Raw genomic sequence first — 22,000 nt, forward strand, 5'->3', positions numbered from 1 at the left:
ATATCACTAATAAAATGCCAAATTCTTGCTTTTATTGGATCTTTAAAATCTTTTTTATTATTTATTTGGGGTGTTTACCCAATAGATTTCACAAAAGTGTACTCATGAACAAAATTGGTTCTAGCCTTACCCTTGTGATTTCTATTAAGGTTATTTTCTCTTAACACATTTCAGTTTTCACTTTGTCACTTGGTTTCCTACTAAGCAGTCACATTTCAGTTTGTCCTTTGGTTTTCTACTCACCGGTCATTCTTTAACTTGACTATAGATTTCTAACAGCAAAATGCCCCAAGTGCTTATTAGAAAGCCTGACAAATAACTTCAATAATGAATTACTTTACTTGTCACCCAAGTAATGTCTTCAAAGACACTAAGTTAAACCATCCAAGTTAAATACACATTAAAGCTGGCGAACTTAAACAAACATTTCTTATCTAGCTTCTGTACTATTAGCTGACTTTTAAGTTCTTTCTTTAACCTATTGTTAAATGAATGACTAGTCTGAAGTGTTTTCCCCTAGATCTGTTTTCCAGTGCCTGTGACCTTCCTCTCCCCTTGCTCTGAACTCTTGTTACTCCCTTTTTAATTTTGCAAATATCTTCCTCTTGCCTTCAGTATAAAATTCTGTAATTATTATCAAGGCATACCAAGCCCACTTACTCCATCTGCTACTTCCTAAGCTGTCTCATCTCAAAATACCCACAGTTCCAGGAATAAGCCATGACATCTCACTTCTGCTGGTCTTTGCATCCACTTGCCCTTGTGCTTAGAAAATGTTCTCACCTCTTGCCCTAACTTCATTTGATAAATGTTTGAATACCTTGTTTAGCCAAGAGTCACCTTCTTCCAGGAAGCCTTCCTAGTTGGGTGTGACTAAGAGCTCCTCCTGTGTGTTCTAGAAGCCCTTGGTACCCTCTTCCCATCCTACCACTGGCCTCTATAGAGTTAATTTCCTGACACTGAGCTTTCTGAGGTAGGGATTACCTTTCATCTCTATTTTTTCTGCACCTAGCAGAGTGGTTGACAAAAAATAGATATTTGAATGATAATCAATATCCACACATTGCTCAACAAATTCACTTTGTTATCTTTTCAGTCCTGAAAGGACCAATTAAGTCTTTTGGCTGAATCTCTATATGACAATTTTTGTTTATCTAAATTAAATATTTTATTTAAAGTTGTATCAGTATGAAAAACATTAAAACATAATAGGTGGTACTTCAAATATGACGAAAAGAAAACAAATGTTTCTCAGAAACAGAAGTATGTAGCTGAGCATAATGCACTTACAAAAGTTATTAACCCAAAGGAAAGCAGATGTTCCTACTGGAAATGATGACAGTTTTGTCCATGGTTGTCCCAAGAATACATAAGCTTTGGGAAGAGGAGATGGAAAGCAAACTTGTCGAACGTTTAAGTTATATCAGGGCAGATTTTCCATGAAGTTTTAGGAAACTGACAATTACTCAAAACTTTGACTTAAAAAAACCTTATTATCCAAATCCAAAATGTAGTGAAACAAGCAAAAGGAAATCTCACTCCTAAGTGTTCTCAGCTCATTTCATTTTTTATAGGTTGCTTGACCAAGGATGACTTGGTTGCCTAAGGTTGGACAGGGCTTCCTTTATTTATCCACTATTTGAGTCTGTTCTTTCAAGCACAGAGGGAGCCAGACATCAGGGAACACTATGGAATCATTTATGTTTCTTCACCTATGTACATCCTGGCAAAATCATTTTTACAACTTGCTTTTCAACTACAGACTGTAGTGTGCACAGTTAGGGAGATATTGGAAACCTGTAGGTGCCTTAATCACATTACTTTTTATAACATGACTTCCTAACCAATGGTTTAAAATCAAGCTGTGGACCTCAGAGATTTAAAGCTGTTACCGTCTTGCCCCCTCCTCTCCCTGAGCCCCAGGAATAAGATTCTCGCAGTGGCAATTCTCCCGAGGTCTGTATTGCTCCCTTCTGTGTTCTCTTTAGTGAGCTCCTGCAGCACCTCAAAGCTCAACCCTCACCACTGGGGATCGGATGCTTCAGTGGATCAGATGAAGTTACTTCAAAGGAAAATGTCACCTTAGGTTGCGTTGTCCAGAGGTTGAGGATTGAGTAGAACTGACAATCCAGTTCTCTTCTAAAAATGTTGAGGAGCTTTAGGAAAGTTTGATTTGTGAGGGAAAAAAAACCCCAAAAAACCTCTGACTTTATCCTTATACATTAAAAAGAACATTTTCTACATCTCTTTTACATTTTCCATCTGTCAACTCTATTTTATCAGCACTCAGTGTCAACCCATGCAAGGCTGCTGGCTTGTCAGCTTCCTGGGAAGTAGTCACGGCCTCCTTCTCACTCTCCAGTGTCCTGTTTGGAGAAAACAGAGACTTCCTTTCCTCTGCACTTTCTGGATCTAGTCAGAAAGTTCTCAAACAAGTTACTAATTCACAGATCCATAAATGTCTTATTTTCTAGCGCTAACCAACTTATCTTGCCCCTTGTTAGTTAGGATATAGATTCCAAAAGGCTAATTGATGGCCTTTTGTGCTTAAAAAATGCTACATGAAAAAAATATTTCTGGAAGATAATTGAATTCGGCATTTTTTTTTTTCATTTTGATAAACATGGTCAAGCATTGGCAAACTGGCACACCTAGAATTTGGGACACCCACTTGCCCTCCTGGTTATGCTGCAGAGTTAATGAAGGAAAATAGCCAAATCGGATGTGGAATTGACTTTAAATCCAGAGACCCATTTTCTCCTTTCATAAATAAACATGTCAGTCTGTCAAGCAAAGTATGGTGAGAAAAAAAAAAACAGCTTTTAAAAAGGTAGAAACAATAAAGAAATAGCCCTTAACCCAGGAAGAGACACCTAAAAAGGAGTAACTCGCAGGCCATAAACCATTATTCTTTTTTCTGCAGGAATGTATTATTATTACCCTTTTATAGACACAAAGGTTCATATCCTCCTCCCTCTCCCAGATGTCTTGGACACTGAAAAGAGAATCAAGAGTATTAACTAACTCCCTGTGTTTTCTAAGCTGGTTTGTAGGTTTGTAGGTTTGAAGGATTGCAAATGATTTGGCAGAAAACAATGATGCAAAACAAAACCCCCAAACCAAAACCTTAAGTTTTACTTTTTCTACCTGAAAATCTTAGAAGACTTCCTGTAAAGTGTTTGCAGATGGGTGTGTGTCGGCTGTGCTGTGGTTTTAGCTCCAAGTCAAATGCCACTTCTCTGTGAGCAAGTCACACCGCATATCAACATTAATTTAATTATGTTAAATCTCACAGGCTTCATTAGATTAATCTAAAAGCCAAGGAAAACATATGCTGTTTCTTCATTCTTTAGCACATTACTCACCAGTAGAAGAATTTTCACTTTCTTTTCTGAGAGACCATTGAGCTCTTAGTGAAAATTTTTACTTGTGTTGCAGTTCAGTTTGATTTGAAACCAAGAACTGGTTCTTCTGATTCTTCACATAAAATATATCGAGCCATAGTGTAGTTCTAGAACACAAAACCCTCATCTCCGCCTTTCCCTTCCTTGAGTGCAGATGGCTATTGATGGGCAAACAGCTGGAAGAACAATATTTACCCACCCCTGGAAAATCATTTCATATTTGACAAGATTCTCCTTGAAAAACAGAAGAATTTATCAACGTGGTAGTTCCTTTTCACAGATGCTTTTCCAACAGTGCTCTGTGAAACCTTAAAAACCTTATAGCTAAACCTTAAAAATCACACATGGTTATTTAAATTTAATTGCTAATTAGTTTACGGCCATGCATAACCATGGAAAAGGCCAAGAAAATGTTGAATGGGTTTGGCAGTTTCAAGTTGCATTTGGATCGTGAGCACTTCCTGACTGAAGACCTGTACAAACAAACTTGGGGTGAAGGAACCCACTGGCACCATTCATGGTGGGGATTAAATGCCAGTGGCTTAGTGGGGCTGTGCCTGGGACCCCGTCTCCAAGTGCTCTCAGAGTGGGAGGAACTCACATCCTTTGGAAACTGCTGTGGATAATTACTACTTTGTAGGGCAGTGAGCTCACGCTATTACACAAGATTAGTGCTGTGCTCCAGAGCTGGCAGATTGTCTCTCCCGCACAGAGATTTGCCAGCTAGGAAAATAGTGGGCATATTGCCACTTTCACAGCTATCAGGAGACCCCGAGTTAGTTTTTTTTCCCTTCGACATATTCATGTTTGTAGGATCCCACTCCAGGCTGCCAGCCTTGGGCAGTGACACCAAAACAAACGTCTCTTTCTCCTTTAAAACAAAGCTGCTCTTTTCCTTTTGGTTGTTCAACTAAAAGACAACAGCCAAACCATAACCTCCTTTAAAACATAAATAAACAAGGACCCAGACCAGAGTAACCCGCAGCAAGTACGCGGATCAGAGGAGGGAGGGTATATTTCTACCTTGCAGTGAGGTCATTTGCCCCAACAATTTAAAGAAAACAAAATTAAATATAATCCCCCACAGACTGCAAACAAATGCCTCTTATGACCACAGCCATCTAGGGAAAAAAGGCATTTTAAAGTTAACACATGTTTTGATTTCTCTAATAAACAGTCCTTCTAAGCTCCGGGCAGATAACTGTTTGACCTGTGTTCTGAAAGGTGAGGGCCGGGGGATAAACCCAGAGTGGTTATTCTGAGTTCTTTATTTAGTGCAAAGGTGGTTTCTTATCAGCATATGTTTCAAAAGGGTAAGCCGTCCTCTAGGGACTGTGTTTTCTATTTGGAGTTTGCTTTTACCCTTTGGTGGTTATCTGCTTACCCCTGGCATCGACTGCATTTGGATGTTATTTGTGGCCATGTGAGTACAGCAGTGGCGCTACCGGTTCCAGGTGATAAAAGGAGTTTGAACACAGAGAAGCTCAGCTTTTAGTACAGGTGTCATGTTTTTATAGCTAATCTACATAAGTTTTTACCTAAAAACAGACTAAACCACATGCAGACATTAATTGTGTGCCTTGATGTTTATTTATGATCTGCCCCATCCTAAGGATTTTAGGTGGCTATTATAGATTTGGCTTTGCTTCTGATGCAACTTCACTGTTGATGTAAATCATCTGATAATTTTAAAAGGACAAATAGAAAAAAATAAATATTGTAGTTGAACGTTTTAGTCAACTAGAAAATTCAGATTATAGCTATATTGGCCTGTAGCTAAATAGAATGGAGTTGGTAAATACTGTTTAGCTGAGGTCTATCTTTTAGCAAAGTGTTCTCTTCTTACTTTTCCTCACAAAACTGAGGGGACATATCACAGATAATCCTTTAATCTTTTTTTCCATATGGAGGAAATAATCATGGTTTGGGGCGGGGCGGGGGTGGGGGAGGACATCTACATTGCTTTGTTAACAGTGACTTAGTTGGTAATTCAAAATCTAATGATGGATGGATATCACCACCTAGTGGCCATATAGTATTTTGCGTTTCAAAACTTCACAGTCCCAGAACTCCACTTAGGTCTCTGCAGGAATAATATTCTCTGTGAATTAAGTCCCTATAGCTTTGGGTTTTAAAATTCTAGTATGAATTGCATTATATCATGAACCAGAAAGTTAAATGTGAAATGAGATGATTTTTCAAATGCAGCGTAAAACTAATACATGGAGTCACATGCTTAGTAAAATCCTAGCAACTGAGGTAAGCATTAGGACCAATCTTTCCCGTATCTTCACTTTATACACAGTAATAGCAGTGGAAAGTTTTCCTTGGCTGGTTCCCTTGGCATGTGAACCTAGAGGACATTTTTGGTTTTCTTATGAAAATTTTTTTACAGTGAATTAAATCAGCAGCGTTTGGGGGAATAGAGAGTAGGTAGAAAGCAGAGACTGGACTGTTCACGGAAGAAAACTCCAAATTATAGCTGGAAGCCTTAATTTCTCCCAACAATTACCATAATATATTATGTCAGAGCATGGCTTTACTGGACAAATGTCAAGAGCGGTTTTTATCAATGGAATGTGTGTGGTTAATTGTTTAAACATACTTGGTAAAACTCATAATAGTTCTAAAACATAAAGCCTTTAATTGGCCATTTAAGATAATCTAAATTACAGTGAATTTAAAGAATAAAAGGTGACTCAATCTAAGCTGAAAAAACTATAGGTAAATATGTGGGTAGGTACAAGGTCAATGATAGAGTAGGCCCTTGGCAGATGCAGATTCAAGATTTGTAGTTTCAAATATACATGAGAGACCCTGAAGATCCACAAATATGAACTATTTCGTACTTTTTGCTCAGGCACAAATTTGAACTGTACCCACTGGCTGGCTAGTCTGTAAAAATCATTCAATTAGCTAGCAAGTGTGTCCAATGGACAGCTCAGTTTTCCCATCTCTAGGGGTCTGTTGATGTTTATTCTACTAACTATTTAACCATTTTGGACCTTCTCTATTGTATTTATGGTGGGGACCTCTCTGCTACACAGGTCTGTGTGAACAAGGGCATTCCCAAAGGTCTATCCTAGATATATCCTTCCCTGCTGCCAAGAAATACTGTATTTGTAGGGGGATGTGTATGTGTGTGTGATGGTAGTAAATCTCAAATTTGTGTCCCACAAAAAGATGAACTTTAATTGTATCTAGTGTGTGAAAATTCCATTTTCTTTTTATTAGAGAGGAAAAGAAACTAAGAGATTCTAAACAGAGTATCTAACTGTTTAGAACTTGTTAGTGCCCATCGATTATCCTTTATAGTTATTTGACCAAATTAAATGGTAAAATCTCAATGAAAAGAATTTGAAATGGGTCAAATATTATGGAGAAGGGCTAGTTATCAACTAAGTTTTGATAAGCCCAGTTGCTTTGAAAACTTCTTAGTTTTAAATTCTGATAAAAGGGATTTAAAAACAAAACTCTTTCATGTTCCGGGAATTCTTTCTCTACTAGAGGTTGCAGCATGACCTTATTATCTTCAGGGTTTTGAATTTTGAATTGACATTATCTTCTAAAGACAAAAAGAATCTTGATGTGGAAAAACAAATACTGTTTTGGAATGTTGCATGAAGGGTAAGTCATTCTACGGTTCAAGAGCCTTCCGTGATCCAGCCTTTTCTTTTCACCATCCAGCTGCTTGCATATTTCCTCATAAATCAATTTGCTTATATATGTATCATATAAAGGACCAGCTGGGACGTGACTGTCACAGCAGTTAACTGACTAATACTGTATGGTCTTGTTTCCTTTCTGGAACTGAAAGCAGTGCTCAAAGCTGAACCAAGCAAACTCCTTTTGTAAAGCAAAGCAAAGCAAAGCACCTGATTTATTTTTAAATCTTGTGTATTTCTGAAATAATGCTTTTTTAAAAACTGAAGTATAGTTGATTTACAATGTTGTGTTACTTTCAAGTGTATAGCAAATTAACTCAGTTATATGTGTGTGTGTGTGTGTGTGTGTGTATTTTTTTTCAGATTCTTTTCCATTATAGGTTATTAAAAGATACTGAACATAGTACCCTGTGCTATACAGTAGGTCTTTGCTGTTTATTTTATATACAGTAGTGTATATCTCTTAATCCCAAACTCCTAATTTATCCCTCCCCACCCTTTCCCCTTTGGTAACCATAAGTTTCTTTTCTATATCTGCGAGTCTATGAAACAACACTTTTTTAACCTTAGAAAAAAGACAGTGATCCATCTCTAGTTCAATTACATTACAGTTTTTTTTGGCGGTACGCGGGCCTCTCACTGCTGTGGCCTCTCACGTTGTGGAGCACAGGCTCCGGATGCGCAGGCTCAGCGGCCATGGCTCACGGGCCCAGCCACTCTGCGGCATGTGGGATCTTCCCGGGCCGGGGGCACGAACCCGTGTCCCCTGCATCGGCAGGTGGACTCTCAACCACCGAGCCACCAGGGAAGCCCAACATTACAGTTTTATCTTCCATTTATTTTGTACATGCTTGTGATACTAGTTATCTGCTGAGATTTCAGGGCCATTGATCATGGTGGTGTGTATTTTAAAGATAAAAGATCATCTGGTATCTCTGAATGACAGTTGGGACTCCTAGATACTATATAGTCAGAGTCACCTTGAAAGGATGTAAACCCTGTCTGACTTTAGTAGGTTGCTGGTAACTTTCAAAAGCAGAGACCCTACCCCCATCCCCAAACACAACACACACCTTTTCCCTCCCCATATGTTGATTGAATTAAGTTGGAGACTTTGCAAAGAGCTGGGAAGGAGAGAATAACTCTTCAGCCATTCTGCTTGAGAAACCTAAGTCAAGTTTGTCTTAGATCTGTGGAATTGAGATCACTCTCCAAGAGTGGAGAATATTGGCAGGCAGGGGAATCCCATGTGCTCCATAAGACCTGCAGGATAATTCTCTGCTTTTATGTTAATATAAGGCAGAAGTAAGTTTTTGACAATAAAATACAGATTATTTGGAATAAAATAATCTAAGCATTTGTAAAGTTTGATAGATTGTAATGAATAACTTCAGTCTGCTCTGACTTTGTCCTCTCAATATTAGGATTGGTTCAAAATGAATTCTCTGGTTTGTGGAGACAATTTTCATTCAAGAGAAAGGTACTTAGCTATTAGATTTTGGCCAGGATTTTTAGAATCATTTTATGCTTTTGGCAGCTAACTTGCTTGAATCTGATTGGGGGGAAAGGAAAGAGAAAACAATAATTGAAAAGTTAATAAATCCAGTTTAGTTGAAATGGTTGTCTTTTGGGGCACTTTTTTTTTTTTTTTTTTTTTTTTTACACATACAAAGAGGTAATCATTTAATTGGAACACTACAAGTAACTTTTTCTTATAGTGTACAGCATTAAGCAGTTCATACTAGGTATAAAAAATTACTTCTTAATAAAATGCATGTTTGTTATAGAACATGTAGATAAGTTTACATCTGAGCTGGCTTTCCTTTACATCAACTACGTGACTTTTATGTCGTAATTTTCTCTGCCATCAGAAGAGAACAAAAATGCACAGTAATTTAGGGGTTTCTTTTCAGACATGGGATTGATCTAATTCTGGTCTCTGGGGGAAACAATGAGAGTTCAAGGTTTGGAATGGAGAACATGAGTCTCTGAGACAAAGACAGGCTGAGGTCTGATCAGCATTGATTTTTATCCACAGTGTTAAAATGAATTCTCCCAAGCCATGCTGGCTTTTTGGAATAATTTTAGTTTGCCCATCCAGCCCTAGAAGAGGGTCGACCTGGGCTAGATCACCCAGGATGTTTGCTTATAATCCCAGTGAGGAGAAAAAAATCCAGATGGGAGCAGAGAATTTTTCTCTGCTCATTCCAAGAGTCTACATTTCTGTATGTATGAGACACCATCTATGTGAGAGAGGCTCGATTACATTCTTATAGCTCAGAATTGATTTCCTGAGGAGAGATCTCTTCCTAACATTTAGCTTTAGTGAAAAAAATACATTATTGAACCTAAAATCAATGATTTATTTTTTCTACTCTGTTTCTCTGCAAGTGATATTAAATAAGGCTATAAGAATTCAGGAGAAAACAAAGAAAGTTGTTCAGAAAACTGGAGTTTCCTTTGCTAAGTCAGTTTGGCAGTAACATGGAGCAAAATCAAAGCATCCTAGCCAAAATAAATCTGCACAATGGAGCAATCAGATATGAGGTAATAGTGTGACATGCCTGTGGGTATCAAACATTCTTGTAAAAACCACAGACTTAAAATTTGGTCCTGCACCATTAAGCCACAGTTCTGCCAAGCAACAACACAGATCACTGCTGCAAGCCAAATGCAATTCCCACCCAAAACAATTAAATCTTTTACCAGAGGTCTGAGCCTGGGAAGCTTAAGGCCTGAGAATTACTTTGGTGGCATGGAATCAGAATCTCATTTCAGTGTGAAAATGAGATGGTTATTGTTCAGATCAGGAGGAAATGTCAGCTGCAAAATACATGGCAGTCGAGGGACTTGGATGACTTGAAGTGATGTTTGTTGCGGTTAGATTTAAAAAGTGTTAGCTAAGAAATCGGTAAGTTCTTTCTGATCACTACATAGGTCATGTTATAATGTTCATTTTTACTGATTAGAAAAGTAATTCATGCTCATTCAAGGGAAGTTGGAAAATCTGTAAGAATATATAGAATAAAGTATTACCTTAGTCTCATATCACTAGATATAAACTTTATAACATTTTACTGTATTTTCTTTGGGTCTTTTGCATACACACACACACACACAGCTGCATTGAGAGTATGCATAAAATTTGGATTATTGTACATTTTTAGCACTTTGCTTTTTATTTAAGTTAACACTTCTTTTAGTATCTTTCATCTCCTTATATAGTCCTCAAAGCCAAGATATTTGATGGTTATATAATGTCCCATTTGTCTGGCTATACCATGATTTATTGAATATATATTTGCTCTATAGATTTTTCCCACTTACTGCTAGTGTAATATTTTAGATAAAATGTTGTTCATACCTCTGATTATTTTTTAGGATAGCATTTTAGAAGTAGAATTATGAGGTCCAAGAGTAGGAACTTTTTAAGGCTCTTAGTATGTATTGCCAACTGTTTTCCAGACCAGTTATTTACTTCTGCTGACTTTGTGATTGTCTTGCTTGCTGTTTGCCAGCAGCAAACAACATTTTCGAGCAGGGGCAGGTATGGATAGGGAGGAACGCAGCACACTCTGGGGTTCATTATTTCTAAATATGAAATTATTAATTAAACAACACCAGTATGTGCCAGGCATAGCTCCTGTCACTGGGGATACAGGAGTAAACAAAAGAAGCCAAAATCCCTGTCTTCAATGAACTTACACTCTACTAAGGAGAAAAAATATAATAAGGAAGTAAAATGCATAGGATATTAGAAGGTAATAAGTGTTATGAAAAAAATAAAACAAAGAAGGGAGATGCATAGTGTGGTAAGGACAAGGAAAGGGGAGCACTGCACAGTTTACACATGGTATTGGGATGCTGGAAAATTTTCCACCTTTGAGGACATTCACTGTTTTCCTGAAAGAGGTCAGTTAGAAAGTAAACTAGAAAGTATTGAACTCTAAAATCCAAATTAAGTATATGAGGAACTCTGGGACCTTTCACCATAAAAAGTATTAAATGTAGATCTTTGTTAGTTTTAAGAAATTCTTATTCTTTTATTAATTTAATTTTTAATTTTATCCTGCTTTAATTCATCTGTTAAAGACAGCTTAGTTATACAGCAGCAGCAGGCTGAATGTGACATTTATATCTGTATTGTTACTCCATTTCCTTTTGTTATCTATTAAAGGAGGGTAGCCGGAAAAAAAAAAAAAGGCAAAAATAAGGCTTGGTGGGTGGAGGATAAGAGATGATAAGGAAAGGAAAATAAGCAAAGAAAAGGAAAATAGAGAAATAATTAGAAACCCAGGTCAAATCAAATGTCAGTTCACGGTCGCAGGAAGACCTGCCAGACAGAATGCTTTGGTGAGTATGGTCCTCTGAGCATCTTTCCCAGGGTCACCTAGGGGGTAGCTCAGTGGTACCATTCAGGCTACTAGAGTTGAATTTAAATCCATATAATTCCTGGATTTCCACCAGAGAAATAAAAACACCCTTAATTCTGTGTTTTGGGGAAAAAGTCTTTATTAAGCTTCCCTTGGTTCTTTGAAGTTTTATCACTTTTCAGAGACTCTTCTTTACATAGCAGAGGTCTCTTGTCTCCTATCTTAATTTTGGCATGATTGAGGTGTATTTCAAAGCAAAGCTAAGCAAAGAGATTGAAGGAAAAGTAGAAGGTCTCTTAATCCTGAGGTTTTCAAACTTAACGTCTTCTTCTCACAAATTATTTTATCAAAGATCTAGGTTTTTACCATATTTTAAAGCTTTAAAAACCGCATTATTTTCTGAGAAGAAAGAAAAATTAGAGCCATTCTCTAGTATATTTATTATACATTTTTAAAAGACATAAAGATAGCCATGGTGCTTTTGGGAGTAACTAGCAGGACTGTTTTTTGGCATGCTCTGAATTGGAAGCAATTGCCTTAACTCATATACAGTTCTTTCTTCTCTGACTTTGTCTTTTTCAAATAAAATCTCTTAACTCACTGTTTCAACCACAGACTCATATTTTTTTCCCCTTGGTTCTTTTTTTTAAAATTTTTATTGGAGTATAGTTGATTTACAATGTTATGTTAGTTTCAGGTGTACAGCAAAGTGAATCAGTTATACATACACATGTATCCACTCTTTTAGATTCTTTTCCCATATAGGCCATTACAAAGTATTGAGTAGAGTTCCCTGTGCTATACAGTAGGTTCTTATTAGTTAACTGTTTTACATATAATAGTGTGTATATGTCAATCCCAACCTCCCAATTTATCCCTCCTCCCCCTTTCCCCCTTGGTAACCATAAGTTTGTTTTCTACACACAGACTTATTTTAAATTTAATTCAAGGAAAGACTAATAGATCTGTAGGCCCAGAAGAAACAGTCACATTTGCCATTGTCACATAAATCTGAATACGTATTTCTTTCATATGAAGGAAATTTGTCTCCACCAGTCTGGTCAGCATTAGATGTGATTTAAACGTGACAGTAGGCAAAGCATATTGGGAAAGCAATACCCAAGTTGAGCCAGAGAGACAATGAACAAACATGTCCCATATCACATTCTAGTTAAGAGACCAGAGGCTAGAAAGCTTCTCTCTTATTTATGGTCCAATATTATTTTCATCTCACTAAAGTTTGTTATTTTTGAATAGGCATAAGGACTGTGTTTTTCATATAATTATTGGTTGATATGGAGGTTACATTTTAAGGCAACAAAAAATTGAATGTAAACCTAAAAGTCCTGGGTGTTTAACATTGCTAAGTTTCAAGTTATTCCCAGTCTTGCTGGATTACTGTTAGAGATAATGCAGACCAAGTACCAGAAGAGGGCTTCATTCATTACTGGTGCTGAATAAAAGACATGTATTACTGTGATGGAAGGCAAAAGATATTTCTTGTTATATCTCATTGCTCAAACTACGGAATCAAAAGGTATCATCTAAAGATGTAGATATAAAGGTAACCAGTAGAAAAACATCAGGTCAATAAAATTCCTTCTAATTATCTGAACACACATTAAAGAAAAGCAAACATATATTTATAGTAAGACATATATTTTAAAGCATTATCTTGTATATTAATATGCATAAATGTGATAAATGTTCCTATTAAAACAACTTCCAGATTAGATCATAAAGCAAAACACAACTGGATGGTGCACATAAGAATCATATCTAAAACAGAATTACTCAGAAAAGTTGAACATAAAATGATGGGCACAGGTATATCGGGTAAACAAAAAAATAAATATAGCAAATATATCAATTTATATATATATCAACATAGCAAAGAATTTGGATGAAAACAATTACATTCAATAAGACAAAGGTACTTTATAGTGGTAAAAACATAAAAGAAGGAATGACCATTTTATTGCACTATAATCACCTCTACATAAAATTATATGTGCACATAGGGTTTGGAAGAAAACATGACAGATTAGAGTGATGAGATTATGAATTTTTTTCTCTAGTCGTTCCACTTCCATTAATGCTGTTATAATTAATAATAATGACATGGTTAAAATTCTTAAATTGAGCATTGATTCCTTAGATATATCTCATCGCCAAAGGAAAAAATATATATATTTGTTGAAGAGAGACTTTGAGATATATACATTTTCCACTCAGAGTGTAAAAATCTTTTTCTTTACCACCAGAATTATTTCAGCTAGATGGTTCAACAGAAATTGTTGAGTCCCTTCTAATTTAATCGTGCAGTAATGGCACTGTCGCTTTTATAATATGCTTCTCTTTGACTGTCAATAGTTATCTTCTCCCTCCATTTTTACAGCAATATGAGAACTGGAGGCCCAATCAGCCAGATAGTTTCTTTTCTGCTGGAGAAGACTGTGTTGTAATTATATGGCATGAGAATGGCCAGTGGAATGATGTTCCCTGCAATTACCATCTCACCTATACCTGCAAGAAAGGAACAGGTAATGATTACTCCATTAATAATGTATACTTAATCTGCATTTCAATTATCAAGTAAATTCAGGAAGAATAAATGTCATTCTGTTTTTTTGGGTTTTTTTTTTTTTTTTTTTTTTTTGCGGTACGTGGGCCTCTCACTGTTGTGGCCTCTCCCGTTGTGGAGCACAGGCTCCGGACGCGCAGGCTCAGCTGCCATGGCTCACGGGCCCAGCCACTCTGCGGCATGTGGGATCTTCCCGGTCCGGGGCACGAACCCATGTCCCCTGCATCGGCAGGCGGACTCTCAACCACTGCGCCACCAGGGAAGCCCAAATGTCATTCTTTAAGACATAAGCTGGATGTCACATATGGCGTCTCTTATTGCTCTGGAATGGTTTACTTTTTCAATATAATTGAAAAGTTTGTTTTCAGTAATGTGTTCATCTTAGATTTCAAGTGCTTAAGATAACAATGTGGCATTTATGTAGAAAAACTACCTGGCAGTATTTTTAAGAAAAACAATTGCCAGCCCAAGGGCCTATAAACCTGTTTATTTTGATGAGGAGAGCATTAAAAAAAAAATAGTTGTAGAATAAATAAATAAATAAAAATTTTAAAGAAACAAAAAAAATTTTAATTAGTTGTCAACAATAAAAAACTGGTATGTATCATAAAATAATGTGAAGTTTTTACTTAAAAAAAAAGAACACCTGGTGCCATCTGGCCCATGTTCAAATTTATCAGTGGTTTAAATACTGCAGCTGAAAACTACCACCCTCCCTTGGTGGGACTGTGGTCTCCAATTCATTGCAGTCCTCATTCAGACCTTTCCTCCTTTTTGGTTAAGTTCCTGGTCTTTATAGACATTTGAGTTTTTCACTCATTCCCTTTGAAGCTCCATCTGTACACATAAACCATAGAACAAAAATGCCATCCCTATATCTATTGTTGAATACCTTCAAAATATGATACAATAAAAACATTTATGTTTATAAGTTAATAATATAATGAGAATTGCTTAGTTGATATTAAACAGATAAAATTAAGAAAGCTGATTTTTGAAAGTGTTTATCATTGACCAATATGTTCAAATTCTAAGGCACACTCTATAGACTTCTTCCTTTAAAAAGTAGGATTTCCATAAAAATTTATAAACCTATTTGCAATTGATAATGATGTTAGAACATGAGTATTTAATCTCTATACTCAGATTTTACCCACCTCAATTAAACATACAAAGTACAAATGCAAAATACAAAATCCATTTGACTTATTTTTGAATATAAAAATAATAAAACTAAAAATACACTCTATAGGTATTTTAGGAAAGGCAAACACCACTAGAGAAATTCTATCAGAAGAAAGAGAACAGTAAGATACACAAAACTGAGATGAAACTCAGCTGTTATCCATGACTACTATGCTCTGCCATTCTCTTGTCTAAAGCAGAATTTATTCTGAATATCTTTTATGTGTGAGCAGCTTTCCTGACTATGTACGTTACTTCCGCACTTATGCGATGGAACTTGTGAAAACAGCAAATCAAGTTATTTGCTCTTTTCCCTGTTTCTAGTGTAAGAAGTCTTTAAAGAACTGTTTGTCTTTATCCAAATGTCATGTTTGCCCTCTTAGATCTCCAAATGTTCCCTGGAGTCATGCTTTTCATTTTGTGATCCAAACATTCTTTTATTTCCGGTGTTGTTTTTTCCTATGCCAGGGTTTATTAGCAGCAGCACTATTAACATTTTGGGCCAGACAGTTCTTACTTGTTGGGGCTGTCCTGTGCATTGCAGAATGTTTAGCATCATCTCTGCCCTCTATGCACTGAATGCCAGTAACATTCTCCTCCACTCCACATCCTCCTTTGCTTTGTGACAACCACCCATGTCTCTAGCCATCACCAACTATCCCTGGGAAAGGAGGGAGAGGAGGAAAACTGCCCCAGGTTGAGAACCACTGCCTTATCTAAAAAGGATTCACAAAAGTAACATCATGGTAGACATTTACCAATGGGGAAAGATTTACAAAACATTAGGTCTACCTCATTAAAGGAGAAAAATAAAACAAAACAAAATTATTCATATATTTTATCTCCCTACTGTCTGATTTTTATTTGTGTAGACTTAATTCTTTGTTAATCAGTACTCTGGGGAATGTTATGAATTTTATAAATGTCTGTAGACTTTTATAAATGACACTTATTTTTCCTTTCAGATATTTTAGACATCTTAAACATGCAGACCTAGGTCGTTTTAATTAAACACTTGCAAAGAAGGATTATATTATATATAAAAGACTTTAAAAAAAAAAAACACCACCTCGTTTGATACTCTCTACACATCTTTGGGGCATCCTGCAGGTTCCTTCCAATCCCATCCATTTACTCCCCAAATCCAGCCATAGATAATGACTTAATCCCCTTTCTTTTCTCTTTAGAATTATCACATATGCTTGTATCTGTAAACAAATTTTTTAGTTTTGCACATTTTTGAACTTTAAGTAGAATCATACTGTTTGTATTTTGTGCATTGCTTTTTTTGTTCAGCATTATGTTTGTGCAGTTTATCCATGTTGATGCATGTAGCTGTATTTCTTCATTTTGGCTGCTGTGTAGTATTACAGTATATGACTATATAACATCTTATTTATCAGTTCTCCTGCCAGTGGACATTTGGGTTACATTCAGTGTTTTCACTATTATAAACAATGTTTCTTCGACTATTCTTGAACTTGTTTGTGGTAGATCTCTGCAAGTTTCCATAGGGTGTTTTTCCAGGAGTGAAGTGCAGAGTCATAAGATACATGTACTATCAAATTCACTAGAAAATGCCAAATTATTTTCCAAAATGGTTGTACCAATTGTCACTCCCACCAGCAATGTGTGAAAGGTCCCATTACTCCACATCTTCTCCAGCATTTGATATTAATGGACTTTGAAATTTTTGCCAATCTGGTGGGTATAAAATGTTATCTCTTGTGATTTAATTTACGTTGTCTTGGATACTTCTCCCTGGATATCTTTTCATACACTTTTATTTATAGCTCTTCTTTTGTAAGGTTTCTGTTCATGTCTATTGTATATTTTAAAAAATTGATTGCTTCTCTTTTATATATTGATTTGTGAGAGTTTTTTTAAATGTCCTGGTTATTTATCCCTTGACAATTATATGTTGCAAATATCTACTCCCAGTTTGTAGCTTGTCTTTCCCCATGGCATTTTTTAATGAACAGAGTTCTTCATTTTGTTGAATTTTCCTTTATGGTTTAAACCTTTTTGTGTCTTAAGAAATCTTTACCTATCCTAAAGTCAGAAAGCTATCCTATGTTGTTTTTAAATGTTTTATAGTTTGTCTTTTACATTTATATATTTAAACCATCTAGAATTGATCTCCCATGGATTCTCTGAGGTAGGGAACCAAATACATATTTTTTTCCATATGAATACCCAATTGTCCAAGTGAAAAAACTACCTTTTCCCCACTGCTCTGCCATGTTGCTTCCATCAAATATCAAGCATATATATGTGGATCTATTTCTGGTCTGTTTGCGTGTCCTTGCAAGTACCACACTCCCTGAATTATTTTAACTTTATAATAAGTCTTCATTTATAGTTTTGGAAGAAATCTGTATATTGCTTTCCTCTCAAATTTAAAGACAACTTTTAATTAGTCAGAATCAAGTATAGTGAGTTATCTAATTGATAATTTTTAACCTTCCGTATCACTTCCATCTCATTCTATCTGAAACTTGCTAGTATCTGGACCCTAGTATAGACTTTCCATATTACAATAAAAGAAGTGTAGATATCCAGATGCGGGTTTTCATTGAACTATATACATAGTGTAGGTTATTAATTGCAAATGACATATTATTATAGAAATCTCAGTTTATCTTCTACGAATTTGTAAAAATCAAATACATACACAAATGTTTCTAATTTCTTAGTTATAGATAGTAGGACTTTATAATCTATTTTTAGGTTATGTCTATCTGAGTGACAATTTCTTATGTGAATGAAAATATATGCTTGGATTGTGTTTCATTAAAGACAGCTTTGTTTGCTATGGGTCAATACATTCTAAGCTGTTTTGTCAGGCAGAAGTAAATTAAAGGAACTAAATATTTAAGTTAAACCTACATTTGTCATTTCAAAAGAATATGGTTATAAACAGCCTTTTGAATATGTAAATAAATTTAATATTCATGAACTTTTGACATCCAAACATCTTGGTACCAAGGTTTCTGGTAATCATCCATCCTCCCATTGAAGATTTGCATTATTTCATGAGAGAATATGACATGCTTATCAGGTGGGCCTCATGATGGCATTCTTAAAGTAAACTATTGATAGGAAATGTCATTTAGGGAAATTATATTGAAGTGAAGTTATATTTTTATTAGAGATATATAGCAAAACACAATCACTTAATAAAAGTTAATTTTTAAAATATATCATTTAAAACAAGTACACTAATATTGAATAAAATTACAAATTAATACAAATTCAGTTGAACCAATTTTCCCAGCTTCTTGAGTTTCGAAATTGTGAAGTTTCTTTTACTACTATTTCCTTTTTACTATTTCTACCATCACTAAGTTTGTTGATATACAGAATTTTTTATTGTGGGTTAAAAATGATGGTTATATATTCCAAGATTTACCTTTACTTACCCTGCTTAAGAGTTGAAATTTATATTTATAAGGTAATTACAAAATTGAAGCATGAATACTATGTCCTGACTTGCTCCATGTCTCTGTACAGAAGACAGAAAAGAGCAAATAAACATAATTGAACCTGGAGATATTTTATTTATACTGAAGAGTCGGTATTTTATCCATATTTTGGACATATTTTGTCCACATTTTGAAGCTATGATGTTATTATAGATTGTAAGTTTTTTTGGGGGAAGTGACAATAATAGTTAATTATTACAAATCTTTTATTATTTGAAGTGAAGGTGGGTAATAAATAAAAACATTGGGATGGTGGTGAAGACAACATCAACAGGCCACATGGTGGCATGAGACAGGAAATTCCAAATTCCTTTTAATTTAGAATTTTTTTCAGAAAAGTAGCACCTCCAAATGGACAGATGAATGTATGACCATATGCCCTATGGTTCTTTAAAAAAAAAAAAGCACAATTCAAGATGACAGAATCTGAGATTCAAACTAGGCCCAGAGCCTTACTGTTTAGTTTTGTCTTGAAAATTTTCAATTTCTTAATCTAAATGACTGCTGAAGGTGCTTGATTGGGTATAATAAAGAAGGAAAGGGAAAAAAAAAAAGAGAAACTCATGCCAGTAGAAATACTTAGATTATTTGGAAATAACCCAATTTACTTTTCTTTAGTTGCTTGCGGCCAGCCCCCTGTTGTAGAAAATGCCAAGACCTTTGGAAAGATGAAACCTCGTTATGAAATCAACTCCCTGATTAGATATCACTGCAAAGATGGTTTCATTCAACGCCACCTTCCAACCATCCGTTGCCTAGGAAATGGAAGATGGGCTATGCCTAAAATTACCTGCCTGAACCGTAAGTGGTCCTTTAGAAAGAATGGACAACCATGCTATAACAACTACTAGACACCCTCATTTTACGGCTACGGTATTGGTAGTTTAGGGTATGGAGCAAGTAATATTGTTGTGTTTTCTTTTCTTTCTTTCTTTCCTTCCATGTAGCATCTGCATACCAAAGGACTTATTCTAAGAAATACTTTAAAAATTCCTCATCAGCAAAGGACAATTCAATAAATACATCAAAACATGATCACCGTTGGAGCAGGAGGTGGCAAGAATCAAGGCGCTGATCCCTAAAATGGCGAACATGTGTTTTCATCATTTCAGCCAAAGTCCTAACTTCCTGTGCCTTTCCTATCACCTCGAGAAGTATTATCAGTTGGTTTGGATTTTTGGACCACCGTCCAGTCACTTTGTGTTGCTGTGCTCGAAAACATTTTAAATGAAAGTATTGGCATTCAAAAAGAAAACAAACAAAAGGAAAGAAAATAAGGGCAGAATGTAACCATTTCCAGACTATCTAATTTCTTTAGTTTTCTATTTGCCTCCAGTGCAGACCATTTTATAATGTATACCAGCCTACTGTACTATTTAAAAAGCTCCATTTCAGCACCAATGGCAATGTAAATAAGATGATTTAATGTTGATTTTAATCCTGTATATAAAATAAAAAGTCACACTGAGTTCGGGCATATTTAATGATGATTATGGAGCCTTACAGGTCTTTAATCATTTGTTCGGCTGCTTTTGGTAGTTTGTTTAGGCTGGAAATGGTTTCCCTTGCCCTTTGTCAGCAAGATGGAGGATGGCTTTTCCTGGACTATTAACAAACACAAAGTTTTGTAGATCACTGCACCATTTCCACCCTAGGTACAGCCAGCTTCCATGTGATGCTGAAGCCTGGCTGGCTAATGGGATCCCAACGGAAGTAGAGACTGCAACGTGGAACTCTCTTTTTGCTGCATTCCTTTTTCTTCACTTACAAGAAAGGCCTGAATGGAGGACTTTTCTATGACTAGGAACATTTTTTAGGGGTCAAAGTGCTAATTATTAACTCAACTGGGTCTCCTTTTTAATGGCTTTTATAACACTAACTTGCAAGATTACAGATCAACAACATTTCAAATGGATATAGACCTAGGGCTCTGGAGGGAGGGGTTTTGTTAAAGCAACACACATTCAAAGAAAGAAATTTTGTATATATAACCATTTTAATCTTTTATAAAGTTTTGAATGTTCATGTATGAATGCTGCAGCTGTGAAGCATACATAAATAAATGAAGTAAGCCATACTGATTTAATTTATTGGATGTTATTTTACCCCAAACCTGAACATTGACATAGTATGTTAGTTATTTTTCAGTGTTAGCCTTTATACTTCCCTCACACAGTTTGGAACAATATAATCTAGGTACTCTGTCCCTGATTAAATAATGGGATGGATAGAATGCATCAAGTGTTTATTATAAAAAGAGTGGAAAAGTGTATAGCTTTCAGCAAATGATGTTTGCCCATTCTAAGCAAGGAGCATATATATAGAAATAGTGTGGGTGTTGCTTCCTATTAGGTGGAGTGTATGTGTTAAAGTTTCTCCCTATCTCTTCCCACTCTGTTTTCTCCCCTTAATTTGAATAAAATGACTGCTGAAGATGACTCTGAATCATTATCCACTTAATTTAATGTTTAAAGAAAACCCTGTAATAGAAAGAAAACATTTAGGAGTCTTTCCCTAATTTTAGTTAGAATGATCTTGAGAGGACAACAAATAAAATACAAATAGAAGAAGAGCAGACCCAACATGGATTCTTTTTCACAGAACCTCTTTTGACTTAGAAGGAACCACAGTAGCCACAATCATACACACTGTTTTTAGGCAAGTTCCCTTGGTTGCTGCGTTAAATGTGATCCACCTTTGGGTGTTCTAGAGCACAGAACAACTCTGTTTCTACCTATTAGGTTTTAATTTTTCCTCTTTCATTACAATGCACATAATACGTTCCTGTATTTATATTATAACGTGTATAGTGTAAAATGTGAATGACTGTTTTTTTTGTGTGTGTGAATGAAAATCTAAAATCTTTGTAATTTTTTATACCTGCTTTTGTTTCGCCAAAGAAACCTAAAATCCTTCTTTTACTATACTGTGACTGGTCTGGTTATTTACAACTTTAAACCCTAATATGCACCAACATTTTTACATTCTAGAACTATCATGAAGTACAAGCTGCTGGCTTGGATGAAATTATTTTATGGCTAGCAGAGAGGTGATTATAAATGTCCCTGCAAAAATTGAGATAGTAATTCTGATAATGTTTACATATACATTCTTAGGCTTTAATCTCAAATATGAAGGAAACATGCAATAGGAAAAGTGATAGGTCACACTTACAGAATTCTTCCTATTAACCAGGCCAAGTGTTTTATGTGTATTATCTCCCAACAAGCCTAAGAGAGAGGCTGTTACTGTCTGATTGATGAGGGATCAAGCATAGAGAATTCAATTCATTTGTCCCAAGTTA

The 22,000-nt window shown here is 35.7% G+C and overlaps 1 protein-coding gene across 3 annotated transcripts in view; it reads left to right on the forward strand.

Annotated features, from left to right (window-relative positions):
* The window catches only part of VCAN (versican), a 122,408-nt gene extending 100,791 nt beyond the window's left edge, over window positions 1–21,617 (forward strand). For all 3 annotated transcript variants that reach the window (XM_060093121.1, XM_060093123.1, XM_060093122.1), the window contains 3 exons: window positions 13,841–13,985; window positions 19,315–19,497; window positions 19,644–21,617. In XM_060093121.1, coding sequence (XP_059949104.1) covers window positions 13,841–13,985; window positions 19,315–19,497; window positions 19,644–19,771 — 456 coding nt within the window. In that variant the 3' untranslated portion in view covers window positions 19,772–21,617. The remainder of the gene's footprint in view (window positions 1–13,840; window positions 13,986–19,314; window positions 19,498–19,643) is intronic.
* The last annotated feature ends 383 nt before the right edge of the window (window positions 21,618–22,000 follow it).

This window comes from Mesoplodon densirostris, chromosome 3, assembly GCF_025265405.1.
Source record: "Mesoplodon densirostris isolate mMesDen1 chromosome 3, mMesDen1 primary haplotype, whole genome shotgun sequence".
Classification (NCBI taxonomy): domain Eukaryota; kingdom Metazoa; phylum Chordata; class Mammalia; order Artiodactyla; family Ziphiidae; genus Mesoplodon; species Mesoplodon densirostris.